The sequence below is a fragment of the Manis pentadactyla genome, chromosome 4, assembly GCF_030020395.1.
Source record: "Manis pentadactyla isolate mManPen7 chromosome 4, mManPen7.hap1, whole genome shotgun sequence".
Classification (NCBI taxonomy): domain Eukaryota; kingdom Metazoa; phylum Chordata; class Mammalia; order Pholidota; family Manidae; genus Manis; species Manis pentadactyla.
This window is the reverse complement of record NC_080022.1, coordinates 148,826,643-148,850,061: the sequence shown is the minus strand read 5'-3', so window position 1 is coordinate 148,850,061 and position 23,419 is coordinate 148,826,643. Positions and strand designations below refer to the sequence as shown.

The window sequence follows — 23,419 nt, the reverse complement described above, 5'->3', positions numbered from 1 at the left end:
CCAGCTCCACGCATTCCTTTTCTCCCCTGCCCACCCAAATGAAAGTCTCTCACCCAATCTACTGCAACAGCCGTTGGGATGTTGTCCTCACCTCGGTCATTCCATCATCTAGCCTCAGCCCCAGAGAAATGCTGATCATCTGTGAACTGAAACCTCAGAGGAAGGCTAGGTGACAATACACTTCACAGGCAAGTAACACTCTTCAGTGAGGAAGAGGCCTAGGCAGAATCTGTCTTCAAGGATGGGATGAGATAAGAGAAGCAGGTTCTACAAAGTTAGCTCAGGATGGACAGGAGGGTAGGCAAGAAGTAGAATTTGCCTGGAATTTGGTCCAGGAATAGAGGAAAAGTTTAGACATTTTAGATTGCTAGCTTGGGGTCATGTGTAGAGGATCTGGAAGTTTGGTTTCAATTCTTAAGGTGGTAGGGAGACACTGAAGGTGTTTAAGCAGCAGGGAAGGGAAGTGAGGGACCTTGTTTCTGATGAATGGCCTTTTGACTTGGCTGATCACACAGGATCAAGACCAGGCTGTTCCAACACCTGCAATGACTCTGGCAAGAAGTAATGGGGAGGGTGGAAGGGAGGAGGCAGCTGGTAGGGAGAATGGGAGGGCCTGAGACTCAGGTCCTAGAACCAGCTCCCCAAATATCACAGGGTATTTTAGGGGCATGCACACCCTGAGACCCAAATTTTCTTCCCTCTATCACTGTCCACTAAACCCAACTGCAGAGGTTCAGGAACATGCAATTAAGGAGACAGGATTTCCTCTTCCTGGATGGTCCCCTAAGATTTCACTGTAGTACCTGAGCTTTGCAGCTCTTCTTTCAAAAGGGACCCACTTGGACAAAGCCAGCCTCCTCACCAAGGTAAAGGCCAATTAGCAGAACTCATGTTGGCCAGTCTTGGGGAGGAAAGGTGCTGTAGCTAACAGTGCCCTCAGGAGCATGGGGTACTGCAAAAGCCCTGGCCTGGGAGGCAGAAGACGTTGGTGCTGATTGTAGAAGCAGCACTGACTTCTTGTGCACTTTGGCATGTCAAGTTCTCCTTCTGGGTCTCAGTTTCCCTCTTCATTAAATGGGGATAATACTGTGTCACAGGCAGGAAGTGGGAATCTGGCAAATGGCCTCACAAGTTCCCCCAGGAGCCATGTCTCTTGGCAAACATCATTATGTGCACCAGCTGGGAAAATTGCTGGGAAGGATAGTGTTTCAGGTCTGTACTCAGAGCCAGGCAGATGTCTAGGTTGCTATGAACCCACTCCTAGCTCAGTCATTGCCTGCCTAGGTGCAGAGTTTTTATCAAAGCCCCAAACACGGCACCCAAAGTCTGGGAGCAATTAGCAACCAGACAACTTAATTCATCCTCATGCCAAGTCCAGGAGTCCTATGTGTCTCTTCTGCCACCAAGATTTCATCTCCAAATGCTAATCAAGAGTGACCCCTAAACCTCCGAGTGCAGGAGCACCCAGTGGGGTGGAACACAAATGGCTAAGATGGCACCATTCTGTACTGATACCCAGAAGACCCTCTGGCACTAGGCAAGTCTTGGGAAGAAGGTGGGGAGGGGTAAGAGGCAAGGAGTAGGAGGGCAGGCTCCATGTGCATCCCCTCAAATAGAATCTGCTTGCACTCCCTTTGTAAAGCCATAGATGTTCATTTTAAAGTAGTCCTCAGCTCATCTGTTCTCCAACTCCTGTTTGTGAGCCTGTAAATTCAAAGCACTGGAGACATAGGCCTCTGATACAGCAGAGCTCCCACCAGGCACCAGGGACCATCCATGTACCCATGACATGTAACTGAGCACTGCAGCCTCAACTGTCTCTTCAGGCTGTGCTTCTGTGCTAAATGGTCAGGTGAGCTTGTGGAAGCATTTTCTTTTATTGGGACTTAGTTTACCCAACTATTAATAGGTTTTCCCTCTAGATTGATGGTTTCTGAATTGGCTTGAATCAAAAGCACCAAGATTCCCAGGCCTTAGGGCAAGATTCTGGATCAGGACATTGGCTTATTGAAAAGTGCCCTTTCAGGTCTTTAACCAGTTTCCCTGGGGGCTTGGGGCACAGCCTAGTCTGGGGCCAGGCACTGGGTGCCCTCGGAGGCCCCTCTGTGCTCTCAGATTGCGTTCTGCCCCCCTGTTGTGAATGCACAAGGCACTCTTTGTGATGGCTGGCTTAGCTCCCATGTGGGCTGCTGGTCCTCTCCAGTCCTGGCTCGTCCTGGACCAGTGATATGACCTGCTGGAAAGCACTTTGACTCTTTGTATGTCTCTTTCCATTGTTTCTATGATTTTGTGATCTCTGAATAAACCTGAGGCAAAGCTGCAAAATGCAGCCAGGACTTGTGTTTCCCAGGACATCTTCTGTCTGACCCTGACCCTCCTTGGAGGTCACTTAAGAGAACGGAGAGGAGCTCCCATCGTAGGAGACTCATTTCCTTCCCAACACTGACTTGTCCGGTCCACTGCTAACTTATCATCCAGACCAGTCTTGTCATCCACTGGCTCCTAAATTACAAGCACACTGTTGTATACACATTAGCTAACTGCTAAGTACGAAGCCCCCAAGGAGGGGAGAGAAAGAGAAGCCAGATATACGACTCCCTGGGGAGCCCAGCCTGGCAGCTGGACAGAACCGCCACAGAATGTGGGCAGTGTCAAGTTTCGGTTTAGCTTATCACGCTAATATTTCCCAGATCCAGATTAAAACCAAAACCAAAAGAGGGAAATTGCAAAATCAAAGGGACCTTCTGACTGCAGTCTGAGCTCCCTATGGCACGTGGGCATGGAGCCTCTGGGCATCTGGGATCTGCCTTCCATTCCTTCTGAGGCCCAGAGCATTTCGCATTTCTGGTTCATGTGAGGACCTAGGGACCTCATTCTACCGTCTCCCTAGGAGAATCTTTATTTCCTTATCCACAGACAGGCCTTCCTGAATGAAGGTCTATCTCACTACATGTCTTCATCAGGAAACGTGAAAACAGCTAAGAATCACTTTGGTCCAACAGTCCACATCCCGGGTCCCTCCCTGGCACTCTCTCATCATGGCGTCCCCCTCATTATGGCCAACCATAATGGCTAACTTAGTCAACACCATGTGCTAGCAACAATGTTCAGTGCCCCTTTCCCGTGTCAACTCATTTAATCCACACTCATTTCATTGATAATGAAACTGAGCTACAAAGAGCTGAAGTAGGCATCAAGCACCCAAATCCTGGCAGTCTGGCCCCAGAATTCATTATCCTAACCACTGTCCTGCCAGGACTAGAGCTTAGCAGCAAAGAACTTTTCCCAGCTGATCCCTGATGCCCTAAATGTCCAGGTCTCAGATTGGACTCATTTCAAGAAGATAGTCATAGGAGAATAAAATAGAGGGGCACAAGTATCTCCTGATCTAGAAATGGCCAGCATATCACAAAACAGGGCATCCTAACCCTGTGCCCATGGAGAACATAAAAATTTCTCATAGCCCAAGGTAAGGCCTCACTACACTTCCAACCAACCTCCTGTGTTGATGCTTTCATTCAAACCTATTTGCTATACCTTGTGCATCTCCCTATTTTACAGATGAGGCAGATGGACCTAACAAAATCTAGTTAGGTCTCATAGCTACCTAGCAGTCAAGGCAGGATTATGCCTACTTGACATTAATCCCTTGCGTTTCTAACCCACTTGTCATCCTCATAATGGACTTTCACTACTGTTTCTATTTCTTGCTCCCAGTGTACCTTTAGCATTACATCACTGGAGAATAAATACACGTCGGGCTTATTCAGACCATGAGTGTGGATCGAGGGGTCCATACAAACTTAATTCCTGAGCCATGCTGGACTGTATCAGTGTGTGTGATGCAATTGGTGGAAGACAGTCCCAAATGTTCAGAAAACCCTGCCGCCCTGGAAGGGCTTAGTTCCTCTTTCTTCTAAGAGGAAATCCTGAGGTCAGGAGTATGTGTCAAGTTCTATAACTTCTGCATTGTTAAGACATGATTCCATGTTTTCAACAAATGGAATATACAAGAGATAGAAATCTTAAGTCTCTTGTAAATAAATAAGAAATACAGTTAACTCCTAAACTAAGGAGACTATCAGATAATTCACAAGATAAAAACATAAACCATTCAACATGCACATAAAAATACTTACCAATAATAAAAATTTAAATCAGCAAATACTGGAATGGTTTCTTTTTACTTACTTGTTAGTTGAAGTAATATTTTCCTATAATGAAGTTCAATTAAGTCAATTTTATATATGTATGCACTCCCCATATCTAATCAACATTTGTAGCACTTTTCTGAACCCCAGAAGTCTCCCTCCTGTCTCCTGCTATTTAATATCCTCAACAGGGGGTTCCAGGCTGAATTCTGTCACTATAAATTAGTTTTTCCTATTTACAAGATAATATTTTTATTAACAAAGTGCCATACATTCTTCAAGAATAATGTATTAGTTTTCTATCACTGTCCAAACAAAGTAGCATAAAATTAGAGGCTTAAAGAGCATACATTTATTATTTTACAGTGCTAGAGTCATGGGTCTCATCAGACTAAAATCAAGGTGTTAGCAGAGTTGGGTCTTTCTAGAAGCACTAGAGGAGGATCCGTTTTCTTGATCATTCAGGGTGTTGGCAGAATTCAGTTCCTTTGGGTTATTGGACTGAGATCCTTGTTTTCTTGATGGCTGTCAGCTGAGGGCTGTTCCCAGCTTCTAGAAGTCATAATCCTGGACTAAAAGTCTCCTTCCTCCATCTTCAAAGTCAGCAGCAGCAGATCAAGTTACTCTCACAGTTTGAATCTCTTCTTCTGGCTCATCTCTCTGATGCAGCAGGAAAGGGTCTCCACTTTTAAAGACTTGTGTATCAGATTGGGCCCACCCGGATAATCCAGGGTGCTCTCCCACCTCAGGGTCTGTCCCTGAATCATCTGCAAAGATCCCTTCGTTGTGTAAGGTAATATATTCATAGGTTCCAGGGATGAGGGAGTGAAGAATTTGGTGGTGGCGTGTTGGAAGGGGTGGAAGTGCTTACCACAAATAATACATGTTGTCCAAGGTAAAACTTTCTAGAAAGCAATATGGCGATCATTATTAAAAGCTTCAGCATTTCATACATTGTGAATTATTAACATGGAATCATGTCTTAATAGCTACAGAAATAAAGACATGGGTCAAGATTTTTAAGCTGACTTTTTCATCATAATGTTAATTAAAATTATTTTAAAAGTGAAAGCATAAATAATATATATACCCAACTATAGGGAAATGCTTTAATTATGGTATATATGTGGTATATATATGAAGCCTTTACAATTCAAGCAATTGAAAAATATCAAGCAATTCAAGACTTGAAAGATCAATGTGAAGTGATAAAAGATACAAATATCATCAAATGTTCCTTATGTCTGTGTGTATATGTATACACCACATATATGCATAAGGGTGATATAAAAAACACATATATACATAAATTTATGCATGTATACATACACATAGTGCAATGAAGAGAGAAGAAAGGGATAAAATAAGTAAAAATAGCCAGATTCAATCTTAGTATTTAAGATGCAGATAAGATGGCCAACCACCCCAGTTTACCCAGGACTGAGGGATTTCCTGGGACGCTGGACTTCTAATGCCAAAAGCGAGTAATTCCAGGCCTGCTCAGAAAGAACCAGTCACCCTAAATGCAGATGTACTCAGTCCTTTCCTTTAGGTATTTCCCGTATTTTTATGTTTCCTACAATAAGGGTGCCACCATTCAAAAATCACTGGAAGTTCTTCTGGCATCTTATTCTGAGTTAGGGGAAATGCCAGGGAAACATTTCAGAAGCGGTTCTTAGAAGTGTCACAAATCCTCACAACGTTTCCAGTAAGTGAAAGAAAGGAAGGCCTTCCTCAAATGAAACCCACCTGAACTCGGCTGCAGTTTCCCCTCCCCTTTCCCTTCCACCTCCCCCTTCTCTTACCCCTCCCCCTGCCCATTGTCCTTCCCTCCCCTCCCTTCCCTTCCCCCTTCCTTTCCCCTTCCCTCCCCCTTCCCTCCCCTCCCACCCCTCCCCCTGTCCCCTCCCTCCCCGTTCCCTTCTCCCTCCCCTCCCCTCCGTAAGCACCCGAGGCCCCTCTCCTCTGATTGGGTGTGATTAGCGCAACCTCGGAGACTGCAATGAGAAAAGCAATAGAATTAAACACCACAGAGCTAAAGCTGCCCATTCTGGAGCTGTACGCTGCAGTCACAGTTTCTTACCGGGAGATTCCCAGTGCGGAATGAGGCTGGCCTGGCAGCTGCAGGCGGAGAACGAGGTCACTTCCCCAAGGTGCTCAGGCCGGGAGCCCCGGGGCTGGGCGCCCAAGCGGGCGGCGCCTGGAGAGATGCACAGCTTTCCAGTCGTTCCTGTGCTAGAATACATGAATGTTTACTATTCTGGCCTAAAGTTTCTACCATCTACTTAATGTTACACACCCTTATATTTAAAAATGTAGAATAAAAACCAGCTGTTATGTCTGACATAAAGATAATAAAACATTTTGGTCAAGATGTTCTGGAGTATAATATATAGTATTACATCAGATAGACTGCTTGGTCAAAACTTAAAAGAACACTGATGTAAACATTGACTATTTTTCATGTGATAAAGAGCATTTCATAGCACAATGACTTCTTGCAGTGCATAACCTAGAGGCTCTTAGCATTCCTAAGTGTAATTGTGACTTCATAAATGAAATAAAAGCATTGCCCTAAGGAACATCTGCATCCATTAAGGGCTTTGTAATAATTTCCCCTTTTACTGAGTTGATGTGGATAACGTGACATGGTAGTCATTAGTATAGTTCCTTGACATTTAGGTAAAGTCAGTTATGCAGCAGGGGTTCTTGTTTGTGGAGTCAAAAATAACACAGCTTAATTTAGAATGCTATGGGAGTGCCCTAAATATGATGAAACTATTCAGACTCACCACTCTGCCTTGAGTTAACATAAAAGTCTTTTCTAAAAAGGAGTGGGCTATTTTGAACATGAAATATTAGAAATTGTTTAATCTAGGAATATCACGTAAAACTGTGGCTTCTTTACAATGCTTAACAGTTAGTAAACCAATATGGATAACATGGAGCATGCAGTGGGGACTAGAAATCCCAGCTGATATTTCCAGTTCTTATTCAGAATGGCTGGATTATATTCCCAGGCCATCTTGAAGACAGGCAAGATGTCTGACCCACTTTGATCAATAAAACATAAGCAGAAGTGACATATGTCACTCCAGGCAGAGGCCTTTGAGAGTTAATATAAGAATCCCCATGTCTCTTTGACCTGCCTTGGTGACCAGGCATATTCCTGATGAAAGAAATCTAACAGCCCAAGTGAATAAAGACTAGAGCAGAACCAGAGCCCTTCACTCAGTTATAGTGAGGAAACTACTGGAAGATGGCTAAGAGACAACCTATGTTATGCTGTGCCATGCTGTTCCATGCTGTTCCACACTGTTCCACAGCCACCAGTGGAGACATAGCAGGGTGAGGCAGTGCCTAGAATCCACACTACCAAGCCAGCCAAAAACCCAGGATCATAACAAATGACCCCACATGACCTCAGAGCAGGACAGGAGGCTTCCATCCACACCCCAATGGCACCCCAAAGGGGCAGGAGCAACTGAACAGCCTGCCTGCTGCCATCAACACAAATCCTAGTTCTCATAATAGTGTGGACTTGCCCCATTAAGTCCAGCAACCCTGCCTACCTCTCCTCCTTGCACCTACCTGGTATCCCCCAACACCACTGAGAAGTTTATCCTAACATTCCAGTTTTTTCCATGAAGTTATAAAGAACAAGAACAACAGACATTAGGAGATAATTTCCTGAGTCTCAGAAAGTGCTCTGTGCCACACAAATATTAGGCATTGAGGGAGGCAAGATGATGCCAGGGCTTGGTGGAATAAGCTACATGTCCCCAAGCCGAAAGAGAATCTGCTCGTGCAACCCATAGGAGACGTATCAGTAATCCTTTGTGAAATTATTTACATTCCCACTGGGCTCACAATTGCTTCTCCCTGTAACATGAATTTTCAGGCACAAAACATTAGAGCTTCTAGGGCCTGTCCCGCCAGGGACCAAGCAAAGGGGCCTAGTGCATAAATGGGCATGGTGATTGCATCTCTGAGCTCTGGTTTTAGTTCTTTACTAAGTTGTCAGAGGGACTCTGGGCACATCATTCTCCCACCCTGGGCCTCAATTTACAAATCTGTAAATGAGGAATTTGAACAAAGGCAGTGGCTCCCAAACTGGCCATCGTTTGACCTGGAGCGTGAGTTGAGGCATCACCTCTAAGGATTCTGAGTCATTCTGCTGGAGTGGGTTAAGGCCTCTCTTACTAATAGCTGCCCATCATGATATTACAGGGAGATCTGAGGAAAAGATGTGTTGGATAGTCTCTGAGGCTTCTGGGCCCCTTACTGTAGCTTCTGTCTGCTTCTTATCATCTAACCTGGAATCTCATAATGGCTTTTGTCCTGACACAGCCACTCGCCAGTCCTGGCTTGTTATGGAGCAGCTGCACTGCCTTGACAAATGGTTTCACCTTTATAATTCTTTCTCTCGTTTGTAAAGGGAAAGGGTTGAATAAATTAAATACAAACGTCTCTTCCAGTGCATCCTACAGTTTTGTGACCATTGAGGATATTTGGGACAGAGCTGAAACACAAAAGCAGAAGTTGTGATACCCACAATGTGGGCCCATCTAATCACATTCCTCTAGAACCACGTAAGAAGTAAGAACCCAGATCTAGCTCCACAGCAAAGTACCCTCTCTTGCCCTCTATTCACAGACACTTGTTTCTGACCTCAGGCTACGCTTCACAACCACTGAGCTGGGTCGGGGGCGGAGGGTGGGGGGGTGGGGGGTGTTCTCAAAGCTGCTTTAGGAAGCTGCTGATTGGAAGACACCAAGAGGAAAAAGAAAGGGAGGCAGAATAGCCACTTCCTTAAACAGCACGGCCAAGCAGCTAGACAGGATTTTGCATGACCTAAAGTTTCATTTTAACGTTTTATGTTGGGATTTCTTGAATTCAGTTTAAAAACAAAACAAGAGAGGGGAATTGCATAATCAAAGTGATTTACCGACTGGGATCTCTGCACTCCTGGTAGAACTAGGGCCCTGGTGCCCCTCGTTGTGTCAGCTCCAGGATCTGACCCCCACATCCTCTCTAAGGCCCCCAAACATTCCACTCTTCTGGTTCATAGCAGTGAGACAGGGACCGTGGGTGCAGTCAGCATAGGGGGAGGGCCTCCGGAAAAGACAAAGCAAGATAATTACAGTCAGAGCAGTGTAACAACATGCAGGGAAGCCCCCTACCAAAATTCTGTGTTGAACATTAACTTCTAGAGTCATTCTTCAGTAATATCAGTTAATATTCTCCAGATAAAGGAAAGTAGCCCATGTTTTTTATTACGCTAATCATTTGTAATCATGTGTAAGATTCACTTTAGCATGCTAAAAGGCCCAGGCCTATGTGCTGTTTTTCCTCCTTCAGACCTGGTAAGATCATTTGCAATATGGGCAATTAATGGCAAGCAAGCCCAGCCATAAACAACATAGTAAAAGGCAGGAAGGATTCCATCTTAAAAATAAGATTGCATTTTAATACCCAGGAAGTTAAGAAGTAAGATTCTTAACTTACTCTTTAGCAAACAGACAATAACTCAGCCCACCTTGGGGGTTGGGCAGGCAGTCTTGTTTGATATGCTCCCAGACCAAGACACCAGAATCTCAGAGAGAAATCAAAGAAGTAAATTTCTTGTGTTTAGTTAATTTGAAATATTCAGGGACCACTTAACAAGTCCACACCCCTAAGCCCTTTATCAAGTTCCCCAAAATCTTTAACTGCCTATAAAACCCCTAGAGCACCACCACGGGCTCTCTTGTCCCCTACTGGCGTGAGCCAGGAGCTCTGACCTCTCACTGTATCTCTCAATGAAAGCCTCTCCCTGGCTCTCCTACCTTGACTATTTGCTAAGTTCATTCTTTGACTCCACAAACAAGAACCCCGGCATCAATACCATCCCTCTTATTCTCCAAGAGCTTGCTTTCTCAGATGTACCTTTTCTTCTCTCCCCGGGGGCTGAAATATGACTGCTTTTCTGCCCCAAAATTCATCTTTGTTGTTTCCCATGTAATGTGTACTGGCCTCAGACTCCTGACTGTTGCCAAATTTAGCTAAGTTTGGTCTTTGGTCTTGAACACTTTGCAGTCATTCTACCTTGATTTATTAATTCCATTTATTTATTCAGTAAATGTTTATTGAGTGCCTACTATGTGTGAGTCAGATTTTCTCAACACTGTAAAATTTGCAGAGTTACTATTAAAAACCCTATTTTTTTCAAGTCAGAGTAGAGGCAAAGGACACCTAATGCCTAGATCTTGTTTTCTAAATATCATTTCCCACTAAAAGGAATCATTTGAAGAAACTTTTTGACTCCCAATAACTATGATTCACATATTTGTCATCTGTTTAGAGATGAACTTTCCGCATGAAGGCAGCTCAGAGGAGACATTAATGAGCTCTGGAGGGCATTCTGTAAGAAAGTGACTTTATTTCTGATGCATAATTTATGCAAGCTTGGCCTCTTAGTGAACACACCCGCACAGGGAGCAGTGCTACATGGTACACCTGGAAGAGGGACTGTCCCCAAAGTGATTAAAAAGCCGCCACCCAAAGAGTTCAACTTCCCTTTTGGCCAGAAGAAATCCTGATGACACTGATGCAGCCCATGCTTTGCAAATTCTTTACTGTTACAAGTTCACACAATATTTGCAATAAATGGAAATGCATGAAGTAAATGTTCAAAAATCTCTTGTGAATCAATAAGAAAAATAAAAGTCCATCTGATATAAGAACACGAAGCCTTCATCACAAGAAAAAAATAAACCAACATACACATAAAAAGCAAATAAATTGAAATGTAAGCAAAATAAAGCTTTTCTTTTTATTTTACTTTGTATTGAAGTATAATTTATATAGAGTGTAGAAAGTTTAAGTATACAATTTCATGAACTTTGCATATAGACAACAATTTAAGCTCCACTTTAAATATAGAACATTCCTCCTTCTCAAAAGGCTCCCTCATGATGTCAAAACCACAAAGGAAACCACTATTCCACTGATAGTTTCGCTTTTTTTTTGTTATTAACATATCATTGATATACACTCTTATAAAGGTTTCACATGAAAAGCATTGTGGTTACTACGTTCACCCATATTATCAAATCCCCACCCCACCCCATTGTAGTCACTGTCCATCAGAATAGTAAGATGCCACAGAGTCACTACTTGTCTTCTCTGTGCTACACTGTTTTCTCTGTGACCCCGCACACACCATGTGCACCAATTATAATACCCCTCACTCTCCTTCTCCCTCTCTCCCCAGCCACTATCCCCCTCAACCCCCTTTGGTAACCTCTGGTCCCTTCTTGGAGTCTGTGAGTTTGCTGCTGCTTTGTTCCTTCAGTTTTGCTTCATTGTTATACTCAACAAATAAAGGAAATCATTTGGTACTTGTCTTTCTCCACCTGGCTTATTTCACTGAGCATAATACCCTCTAGTTCCATCCATGTTGTTGCAAATGGTAAGATTTGTTTTCTTCTTATGGCTGAATAATATTCCACTGTGTATATGTACCACATCTTCTTTATTTATTCATCTACTGATGGACACTTAGGTTGCTTCCATTTCTTGGCTATTGCAAATAGTTCTGCAATAAACATAGGGGTGCATATGTCTTTTTGAATCTGGGATCTTGTATTCTTTGGATAAATTCCTAGGAGTGGAATTTCTGTATCAAACGGTATTTCTATTTTTAGTTTTTTGAGGAACTTCCATATTGCTTTCCACAATGGTTGAACTAATTTAGATTCCCACCAGCAGTTTAGAAGGGTTTCCCTTTCTCCACATCCTTGCGAGCATTTGTTGTTCCTTGTCTTTTCAATGTTGGCTATCCTAATTGGTATGAGGGGATATCTCATTGTGGTTTTAATTTGCATTTCCGTGATAATTTGCAATGTGGAGCATCTTTTCATGTGCTAGTTGGCCATCTGAATTTCTTCTTTGGAGAAGTGTCTGTTCATCCCTCTGCCCATTTTTTAATCAGCTTACTTGGTTTTTTGGGTGTTGAGGCGTGTGAGTTCTTCATATATTTTGGATGTTAACCCCTAGTTTTACCTTTTAACAAGATAAACACCATCCCTTAGCAACTTTCAAATATTTCTAAGAATAATAAATTCACATTTTTAGTGAAGATGCAGAATTTCCAAATGTCCATTTTCCAATGTGTCAATTCTATTTTCAATTCTATCAAACTCTAGAATCTTTATGATATGCACACATTTTATCTGATAATCTCTTAGCTGTGGAATTGAATGTAGATATTAATGATAATGTTACATCAGCTATCTCACAAGTATTGTTTATTATTGTGAATGGAAATTGTATAATTCCCAGCTGTGGAAAAATGCTTAAATTAATTATGGTGCATTTACATACAGAATCCTATGGTGCCTTTAGCATTCAAGATTATTGGGGACTAATAAATAACTTGTGGAAAATCTAGAAATGTTCATTGAAAAGACAATATACAACCTTGGATTTGATGATGAAATTTTGAATATAATACCAAAAGAAAGATCTATGAAAGAAAAAAATGATAAATTAGATTTTATTACACTAAAAAGTTCTGTTCTGTGAAAGACACTGTTAATAAAATAAGTCATAGATTAGGATAAAACAGTCTGAAAGCAAAAGGCAAGCAACAGAACCAAATGGCAGAGATTTTTTAATCATCATACCCAGATTAAAAATAATCATGATTATTGTTCTAAGGGCTTCAATGGAAAAATTGAACAATGTGCAAGAACAGATAAATATGAGCATACAGATGAAAACACTAATAGAGAACCAAAATGAAAGGCTAGAAATCAAATACATTGCAACAAAAATAAACAACAGGCCTACCAGGAGAGTGGACACAGCTAAGGAAAGAATCAGTGCACTTGGAGATATGTCATTAGAAACTTTCCAAATTGAAATGCAAAGGGAAAATGGAATGGTAAAAAAAATGGAGCAGAATACTTAAGAACCATGGGGCAATTGCAAAAGGCATAACATACATGGGATGGGAATACCAAAAGGATTATGGAAAAGAGAAAGGAACAGAAGAAATATCTTAAGCAATAATGGCTGAGAATTTACCAAAATCAATGTCAGATACCAAATCCAACTATCACATTGAAGACTTCCACACACCTCTATCAGTAGTGGGCAGATCCAACAGGAAAAGCCAAAAGAATATATGTACAAGCAATCATCTGGATCTGACATCCATAGACTACTTCATCCAACAAAACAAATACAATTTCTTCTCAAGATCACATAGAACATTTACCAACATAGACCACATGCTGAGTAATAAAACAGCTTAAAATCTTTAAAAGAATAGAAATTGTGCAGTGTCTACTTTCAGATCAAAGTGAAATTAAAGTAGAAATCAATAACAGAAAGATACCTGGGTAATCCCAAAATATTTGGAGGTTAAACAATTCTAAATAACACATCACATTGGGGACAAGATGTGGACATCTCCTCTCAGCATTCCTGTTCAACATCATACTGGAAATCCCAGCTAATGCAGTAAGACAGGACAAAGGAATGAAATATTTACAGATTTGGAAGAAAGAAATAAAACTGTCTTTGTGGAAGACATACTTGTCCTTGTAGAAAAAGAAGAAATTAAAAAAAAAAAACAACTCCTGCAACTAATAAGTAATTATATCAAGGTTACAGGATAGAGGCGGAGCCAACATGGCGGCGTGAGTAGGACAGTGGGAATCTCCTCCCAAAAACATATATACTTTTGAAAATACAACAAACACAACTAGCCCTAAAAGAGAGACCAGAAGACGCAGGACAGTGGCCAGACTGCAGCTACACCAGCGAGAACCCAGCGACTGGTGAAAGGGGTAAGATACAAGCCCCGGCCCTGCGGGACGCGAGCGCCCCTCCCCCCAGCTCCCGGCGGGAGAACAATAGGCAGAGCGGGAGGGAGACGGAGCCCAGGACTGCCGAACACCCAGCCCCAGCCATCCGGGCCAGAGCGCAGACACAGTATATGCCCAGGGGGCCCTGGATACTGGGAGAACAGGGGGTAGACCTCAGAGCGGGTGCTGAAGCTGATGCCCCTGTGACAAAGAAAAGCGGGGGCTTTTTTGAAAGTCTTAAAGGGACAGGGACTTAACAGCTTGACGGAAACAACCCAGGTCACAGTACAGCAGCTGGAAATTACAGGGAAAACCGGGTGCACTAACCCCCTGGGCAACAGCTCTGAGACCCCTCACGGAGGCAAACAGTCAAGCAGCCCCCCCATCCATCACCCCACCGGGCGCTGCGAAAGCAGAGAAGCAGCCTGAGACAAATTCCGCCCACAGAAAGGGAAATTTCTCCCTTCCGGCCAGGCAAGACACAAAGACCCACTCTACACGCAATTACCCAACACAAGCCACTAGGGGTCGCAGTTGCCCCAGTAAAGAAAGGCCAGTAGTAAGTGAAAATTTTGGCCCTCCCAGCTGACAGTCAATAGCACCTGTCAACATGAAAAGGCAAAAAAATATGATTCAGACAAGACTAACCCAGACAGCTTCGGCATCTGCTACATCTTCCCCTGAGAAGGAATCTGGGGAGATAGATTTAGCCAGTCTACCTGAAAAAGAATTCAAAACAAAAGTCATAACCATGCTGATGGACTTGCAGAGAAATATGCAAGAACTAAGGAAGGAGAATTCAGAAATAAAACAAGCTCTGGAAGGACTTCAAAACAGAATGGACGAGATGCAAGAGACCATTAATGGACTAGAAAACAGAGAACAGGAACGCAGAGAAGCTGATGCAGAGAGAGATAAAAGGATCTCCAGGAATGAAAGAATTTTAAGAGAGCTGAGTGATCAATATAAAAGAAATAATTTAAGAATCATAGGCATTCCAGAAGAAGTAGAGAGAGAAAAGGGGATAGAAAATGTCTTTGAAGAAATAATTGCTGAAAATTTCCCCAAACTAGGGGAAGAAATGGCCTCTCAGACCACAGAGGTACACAGAACTCCCATGACAAGGGATCCAAGGAGGGCAACACCAAGACACATAATAATTAAAATGGCAAAGATCAAAGACAAGGACAAAGTATTACAAGCAGCCAGAGAGAAAAAAAAGGTTACCTACAAAGGAAAACCCATCAGGCTATCATCAGACTTCTCAACAGAAACCCTACAGGCCAGAAGAGAATGGCATGATATACTTAATGCAATGAAACAGAAGGGCCTCGAACCAAGACTACTGTATCCAGCACGAATATCATTTAAATATGAAGGAGGGATTAAACAATTCCCAGACAAGCAAAAGTTGAGGGAATTTGCCTCCCACAAACCACCTCTACAGGGCATCCTACAGGGACTGCTCTAGATGGGAGCACTCCTAAAAAGAGCACACAACAAAACACCCAACATATGAAGAAGGGAGGAGGAGGAATAAGAAGGGAGAGAAATAAAGAATCATCAGATTGTGTTTATAATAGCTCAACAAGCGAGTTAAGTTAGACAGTAAGACAGTAAAGAAGCTAACCCTAAACCTTTGGTAACCACAAACTTAAAGCCTGCAATGGCAATAAATTCATACCTTTCAATAATCACCCTAAATGTAAATGGACTGAATGCACCAATCAAAAGACACAGAGTAATAGAATGGATAAAAAAGCAAGATCCATCCATATGCTGCTTACAAGAGACTCACCTCAAACCCAAAGACGCGCACAGACTTAAAGTCAAGGGATGGAAAAAGATATTTCAAGCAAACAACAGAGAGAAGAAAGCAGGTGTTGCAATTCTGGTATCAGACAAAACAGACCTCAAGGTTACAGGATACAAGGTTAATATATAAAATGCAATTACTTTCCAATATACCAATAATGAATAATTGCAACCTGAAATTGATAACACAATACCATTTATATTAGCACCAAAAAGTACTCAAGAGTGAATCCAAGAAAATATGTACAATATCAATATGATGAAAGCTATAAAAATTTGATGAAAGAATAAAGAGCTAAATAAATGGGGAAATATTCCAGTTAATGCATAGGAAGAGTCAATATTGTCAACACATCAGTTCTTCCCAACTTGATCTATACATGCAATGGAATCCCAATTAAAAGCCCACCCAGTTATTTTGTGTATATTAACAAACTGATCCTAAGACTTATGTGGAAAGGCAAAACAGCCAGAATAGCTATCACACTACTGGAGAACAAAGGGAACTGACATTATCCAGCTTCAAGATTTACTTTAAAGTTATACTAACCAAAATGATGTGGTATTGGTAAAAAAAAAAAAAAAAGACCCACATGGATATAGTCAGCTGTTTTTTAGACAGGAGCAAAAGAAAATCAATAGAGAAAGAATAATCTTTTCAACAAATGGTTCTGGAACGACTTGACAAACACATGCAAAAAAAAAAATGGGTTTAGACACAGACTTACACCTGTCACAAAAATTAACTCAAAATGGATCAAAGGCCTAAATGTAAAATTCAAAACTATAAAACTTCTGGAATATAACAGAAGAAAACCTAAGTGGCCTTGGGTTTGTGATGACTTTATAGATACAACACCAAAAGTATAGTTCATGAAAGAAATAATTGATTAGCTGGACTTCTTCAAATGTCTACTCTGTGAAAAACACCACTGGGGAATAAGACAGGACACCGGCTGGGAGAATATCTTTGTAAAACACATACCCTTTCAAGGACTTGTATCCAAAATACACAAAGACCTCTTAAAACTCTAGAACAAGAAAACAAACAACATTATTTAAAAACAGGTGAAAGATCTCACCAAAGACATCTCACAGAAGATATGCAAATGGAAAGTAAGCATATGAAAATATGTTCAATATCATGTCATTAGGAAATTGCAAATCAAAACAATGAGATATCACTACCCACCTATTGGAATGGTTAATATAAAAAAATGATAATAGCAAATGCTGACAAAGATGTGGAGCAACAGGAATTCTTATTTATTGCTAGTGGTGAATGCAAAATGGAGGCCCATTTGGCAACTTACAAAGCTAAACATAGTCCTTACCATATGATCCAGTAGTCACACTCTTGGGTATTTACCCAAATAAGTTGAAATTTTATGTCCACACAAAATTCTGCACATGAATGCTTATAGCAGCTTTATTCATAATTTCCTCAAACTGGAAGCAACCAAGGTGTCCCTCAATAGACAAATGGATAAACAAGTTGTGATACATACACAGAATAGAATATTATTCAGTGGTAAAAAGAACTGAGCTATCAAACCATGAAAAGACACCATGCAACCTTAAATGAATTATTTCTTAGTGAAATAAGTCAGTCTGAAAAGGCTATGTACTCTATAATTCCAAACTATATGATATTGTAGAAAAAGAAAACCTACAGAGACAGTAAAAAGATCAGTCATAACCAGAGATTTGGGGCGGGAGGGAGAAGAGAAAGGATGTACAGGTTGAAAACAGGGGATTTTAGGGCAGTAGAACTTCTATATTCTGTAATGGTAGATACGTAGAGGAGGAAAGTAGAAAAGGTCAGTGATTTGCAAACCTAACTTCTTCCCTTTGAGCCCCCATTCCCTGCTCCACTGTGTGTGAATGAAGGGAATTGGGAGGCATTTTTCAGATAAACCATTTCTACCTGGATCTGCATGAAATATTAGCTTCTTTATATGATTTCACTTGGAGAGAAACTTGAATGCCTGAATAAATATTTGGAAACCACCATCCCACACGATCAGCCATGCTGTCATTCTTAGGCTGCATGCCACAAGATTCCAGGGCACTGAGACTTGAAGATTCCTGCATTCTCCCATTCTGCCCAGGTTCCCGCAAGCCACCTGTGTGGGCTTCTAAAGGAGCCTGACTGTAGGATGGAAGGGACTAGAGTCTGATAGAGAGTGCTAAGACAAAGGGCGCCATCCTAGGCCTCCTGGGCCCTGGGGAGGGTCAGGCCCTCGGTTCTCATCACTCCACTGTGACCTTAGCTTCCATTCTTCCTTTCTGACAGATCATTTTCCATTTCAAAGAAATCACTGTCCTTAAGAGTCCAGTGAAGTTACTTCCTATACTTTGCTGGACACAGTCACATACCCTTCCACCGCTGTTCCACATAGTCTAAGCAAATGATAGAAACTGCAGAGCTTCCCTCTCTCGGTGTTGGGAAATCACCCCAGCTTGGTGCCTACTCAGCATACTCAGGGTCTTACTTCATCCTTCCTTGATCATGACCCTGCCCACGCTCTCTGCTCCCAATAAAAGGCGGGCAAAATGGCCAGAGCCACCAGAGCAGCAGAGCGGCTGAGACCAACCCTGAAACCTCCCACTCTCAGCTGCAGCTCCCGTGCTCACCCTCCAGCATGAAGGGCTCTGCTGTCCTGCTGTGCCTGATGCTCACAGCAGCCGCCTTCAGCGCCCAGGTGCTAGCTCAGCTGGGTAAGGCTCCTCTCTTCCTAAGGCTTAACGTCTGAACTGACATCTGGGCAGATACTAGCTCCCAGCAGGAGTCACCCCGTGCCTGCTGCATAGGCTACATGGCAAAGCCGAAGAAAATGAGACTAAGATGGGAAATAAGAAGAGCCACCGTGTCACAGCTAGTCAGGCCAGAGCCAGAGCCAGACACCCAGGCTGCTGGGGCTAGTCCCCGCGATCAGTCCTGGCACCAGCTTTGGGAAGAGACACTGAATGCAGCCACCATCTCAATGGCACTCACATTGCATGGGAATGTGTCACAGAAGGAAGCACCATTTCTTATCAGGGATGTGAAGGACATTTCAGGCAGTAGTGGAGAGGAATAAACAATTGCTTGAGGTTTCATATTTTGGATTATAGTCCAGTGTAGCTTCCAGAACAGTGGCTGTGTAAGGAGGGAAGGACCCAGAGGCATCTCAGCATGTGACACAGGTTGGCTCTAAAACCCATGGGTATGAAAAGCTGGGAAACAAAGTCTTAGAACTTAGGTCCAGCATCAGAGGTTTGGGATCAGGAGACCTTCTAGTGATTCGCCTTGTTACTCAAGATTTCTCCATCCCCTGTCAACAATTAGGGGCCCCATAGTTCAATAGAGGAAACCAGCTCAAGGGCAACATTTTATCTGTGGGATCAGAATAAGGCACTGAACGTGGGAGTGGTGGGTCCTAGACAGAGCTCATGTGTTTGTCTTCTCCCACCTTCTCCTTCCCTTAGAAATGCATGCTTACGAAACATCATATATCACTCATTTTTTGTGAAATGTTTTGCAGATTCTGTGTCCATCCCGATTACCTGCTGCTTTGGTGTGGTCAATAAGAAGGTCCCCATGCAGAGGCTGGAGAGTTACAGCCGAATCACCAGCAGCCAGTGTCCCCAGGAGGCTGTGATGTAAGTAGAACATCCCCTGGTGCCCACAGCCAAAAGTTGTCAGACTTTGGGGTTCTATACAAGGGAAAGACGTCAGGATGCACATCCAAATGAGTCAGAAAAATATACCACCTAATGCAAAAAGCCCTTTACCTCATAGAGAAACAAAGCCCACAGAAGGAGACCCCTGTGGTCCCCTTCTGGGCGCTTGGTCAGGTCACCCAAATTCCTCCAGCCAGGAGCCTGGGGGGCTTTCCCTGGGTCAACAAGAGCAGAGCTGCTTTCTGTAGCCTCTACCTCCCATATCCCCCACTCCCACTTACTTTGGTCCTAATCCAAGCCCGTCACCCAGGGAGCAAGGGCTGATCAGGTTTAGGGGCCAAGGGGCAAAATCCTCAATGCACTCCATCTAACTGTGCCTTCTCCCCTCACAGTTTCAAGACTAAACTGAACAAGGAGGTCTGTGCTGACCCCAAGCAGAAATGGGTCCGGGAGTCCATGAAGCATCTGGACCGAAAGTCCCAAATGCTGAAGCCTTGAACCCTCATACCTGGACTGAGAGACAGTCAGAGCCTGAGGAAAATTCTATTTATTCTCCCCTGCCTTGCCTAGGTGCAGAGTGATATTATTTTATTACAATATCCAAAAAGAGGTGTTTTGTTTAATAATTAAAGGCACAATATTCCTTAAATTATATTTTATTATATTTAAGTTATTGATGTTTTGACTGTACCTGCTATAAATCCTAATGAATGTGAAATACAAAGTCCGGTGATATGTTTTCTCTTCTGTGAAGACAATTAAGTTCATGGCGTGATGTCACTGTTTCTCCACACTTGTCTGTAGTGTTGTAAGACCCTCCATGGGTCATCAGAGGAAAACGCTTCTGTATTCTTAGGAAATCAGGGCTCCTGTATGTCAAAGGTGTACTGTGCAGTGTTGTTGTTGAAGTTATTATTATTAGATGACTATGGAATTTTCTAAGAAAAAAAATACATAGTTTTAAACAACTTGGTCTTATTTTTCATGGGGTAACATTAAACCGGACGGGGAGGAAAGGCAGCAATGGCTGGCAATTCAGGGCTTGGAAGCCAGCCTCTAAGAAGTCTTTTGGATACAACTGTGGTTCATGGAGAATCTAGCAGGACAGACCAGGCTGTTCAGCCCGTTGGCTCCAGCCCCTAATACCACCTGCTCTTATTCAATAGGAGCTTGAAGCCCATTTCTTTTCTCGCCACACCTCTTTGCCCAGGCTCTCTCTTGATCTCTTGCAGGAGTCTTCACACTTTTCTCCATGACCCCAGGTTGTCTCCATCTAACTAATTCTCAAACCTGTAATACCTGAGGAGTGAAGCCAAATCTAAGGGGAAATTAGATGTCTATCACCTAGAAGCCCACTTAAGGCTTTTCATTGAAGATGAGTCTTTAATAGGACTGGTCTGTGCAATGCAGTGGCAAATAGAAAGTGTTCTTCAGAGCTGGTGCAGGAGGGAGAGGAAGGTTGTAGGCTGGAGGAAGGAACTCTATCTGGCCGGACTATGCGAAGATGGAGGAGTTTGGGGTTTAGAAATAATGGCTGGAGCCAGATTTCAGGGGCTCTTGAATTTCAGATTCAGAAGTCAGTGGGTAAGAGGTTTGCTAGGCAAGAAAGAAGGGCCATGGGCAGAGGTGTGCATCAGGAGGAGTAACCTGGTGTCTGAGGACAGGGTGGAGTGCGGGAGGGAGGGCCGAGAGAGAGCAGGCCACTGAAATGGTGCGGGGGAGAGGCAGGGGCTCTGGAACAGGGGGGTCATGAGTCATGAGGGTAAAGCTGGGAAGAATAGGCCAGACAGAGCGGTAAGTCAAATGTTACAGAAAGGGGAGAACAATTGACCCGGGACATACATCCTTCTCGGAAGATCTCACAAAGCAACCACAGATGGGGCAGACGTCCTTGAGGCACAGAATGAGTCAATCTCCATTACTGTGCCCCCAACTCCTAAAAACTAACCCCTAAATCCTAAAAACTCTCAAGCATCGATTTGAAGGCACGGGACCTCCTTTCCTTAACTGACTCTTAAAGTCAGGATTCCCTTGTATTTTGTGAGCATAGCTGGCTGCTTTTTGAGACATGGGGCCACCACTCTGAGGCACAAAGGCCACACCCCTCACTCTAAGGGAAAGAGGATCATTGCCCTGCTGATCCAGCTCCTCAGCGCCTGTCACTGTGGTCACAGGGAGAGATGCCACAATTCCAGTTCGCTGGGAAGCATGGCAAGGCGGGAGACGGGTTCTGATCCCAGAACTGATCCTGACGCTCACTGTCACTTCCGGCGCATCTCTCTCTGGTGTTAAGATGCCGCGCAAGGTTGGAGCTAATGCTGCGTCACAGGCAGGAAGTGAGGGGATCTGGCAGGTGACCTTACAAGCCCCCTCCAGCTCCAGAACCACATCTCTTGGAAACTTGGTCAAGCCCGTTGGCTAGAGTAAGGTGGGGAGGTAAAGTGCTTGTGACTCAAACCACCGAGCCAGCCAGTTGCCTTAAACCTGTAAGTCAGATATGTCAACTGCCTGGAGATAAGCTTTCCACTAAAGGCCAGCAGAGTGACCCAAGCCCAAGAACAATAAGGCAGCTAAGTGTCCGCTGGGTAAGAGGAACACTTCCCAGCCACAAAAGGCTCTATCCAGTTCCAACTACTCTCTTCCACAGCCTCAAGGCCCAGCTGGCCATGAGATCTGGACCCAGGGTTTCATGAAGCAGCTGGACCACAAATCCCAAACGCCAAAGGCATGAAGACTCACTCTAAACTGATACCAGCCCACGGCCCATTTGTTTGCTCTGAGCTTTGCCCAGCTATCTGCACTCTGGCATTATGCCATTATATTTCAAATCACAATGAACACTGTTTAATGACATTAAACACCAATGTCCTAACTGTGTCATTTTATTTACATTATTGTTTTATGTGCCTTAATTAGAATATTGGTGTTTTGAAAATCAACACCCTTACATTGACTGGTTCATATCTGTGAGTCCGATTCACCCCCTTGTCAAGGGGGCCAGGAACTGGGAAAGTCACTTGAAGCCGACAGGCACTCTCCTGGGCTCACCTCTGGTTTTGCCCTGGCTCAGGCAGATGGTTTTCTACAGGCTACAACTCACTTCACTCTCTTGACATCTGCTCTTTGTGTCTCCTTGCTTCTTGCTTCCTGCCCACAGGCTCCTCTTTGGGTGCCATCTTGGGTCAGGGGTTGGCTCTGCAGGCACATCATGAGACTCAGATGTTTTGGGGAGGGAACTCTTTGGGTGACCACCTTCCACCAATGAAGGGTAGAGAAGTGAAGGCTGACTCTGGGAGCCATCTGTAGGCTTCTCAGGTAGTCCTAGGAGAATCCCTCCCGTTGCCCGTGATGCTGACCTTGACTATGTATACTTACTTGCGTTGGCCTCTCCACCTTCTCCATCTCATTCTTAGTCCTCATCCCTGGGGACAATTACCAAATGAAACTATCTACACACTGGTCCTTGTCTCAGGCTCTGTCTTACTGATTCATTGTTTGATACAGTCAACATTTGTTCTCCTTCCTCTTGGTCAATCTCTGGATCTCACTGGGAAAATTCACTGGTTGGGGCCAGCAATTCAGTTGGGCATTGGGTGGATGCATTCACCAGCACTGGGGCTGGGATGGGGATCAGACCAGTGTGCCCTTTGGGGCCAATGCTGGGGCCAAGATCATGGACTCAACCAGCATATTTGGCGGGACTGGGTATGAGGGTGGCTTACAAGTCAGGACCAACAGGACGGGGACTGAGTCAACCACATAGCTACTAAAATGGTGACATGGAGAGGAATTTAGTAAATAAGTAAAAGTGTTGAAGATAATGGATGCCAAGTCACTTGCTGTTGGAGAAGTTTCCATAGAGGAAAAATGGAATGTTGGAAGGCTAGAAAAAATCCTATTGTGTTGGCCTGAAACTGGAGGTATTGATAT

General features: G+C 43.4%; 1 protein-coding gene across 2 annotated transcripts in view; it reads left to right on the top strand.

The window, feature by feature from the left end:
• Nucleotides 1–20,347, top strand: part of LOC118908962 (C-C motif chemokine 8-like) — a 41,700-nt gene extending 21,353 nt beyond the window's left edge. Inside the window, exons 1-3 of one of the 2 annotated variants that reach the window (XM_057501176.1) lie at nucleotides 18,412–18,544; nucleotides 19,351–19,468; nucleotides 19,882–20,347. In XM_057501176.1, the coding sequence (XP_057357159.1) occupies nucleotides 18,469–18,544; nucleotides 19,351–19,468; nucleotides 19,882–19,987 (300 nt within the window). In that variant the 5' untranslated portion in view covers nucleotides 18,412–18,468 and the 3' untranslated portion in view covers nucleotides 19,988–20,347. Of the gene's footprint in view, nucleotides 1–18,411; nucleotides 18,545–19,350; nucleotides 19,469–19,881 lie in introns of those variants that run through there. The other variant, XM_057501175.1, reaches the window with a different exon arrangement.
• Nucleotides 20,348–23,419: the final 3,072 nt, after the last annotated feature.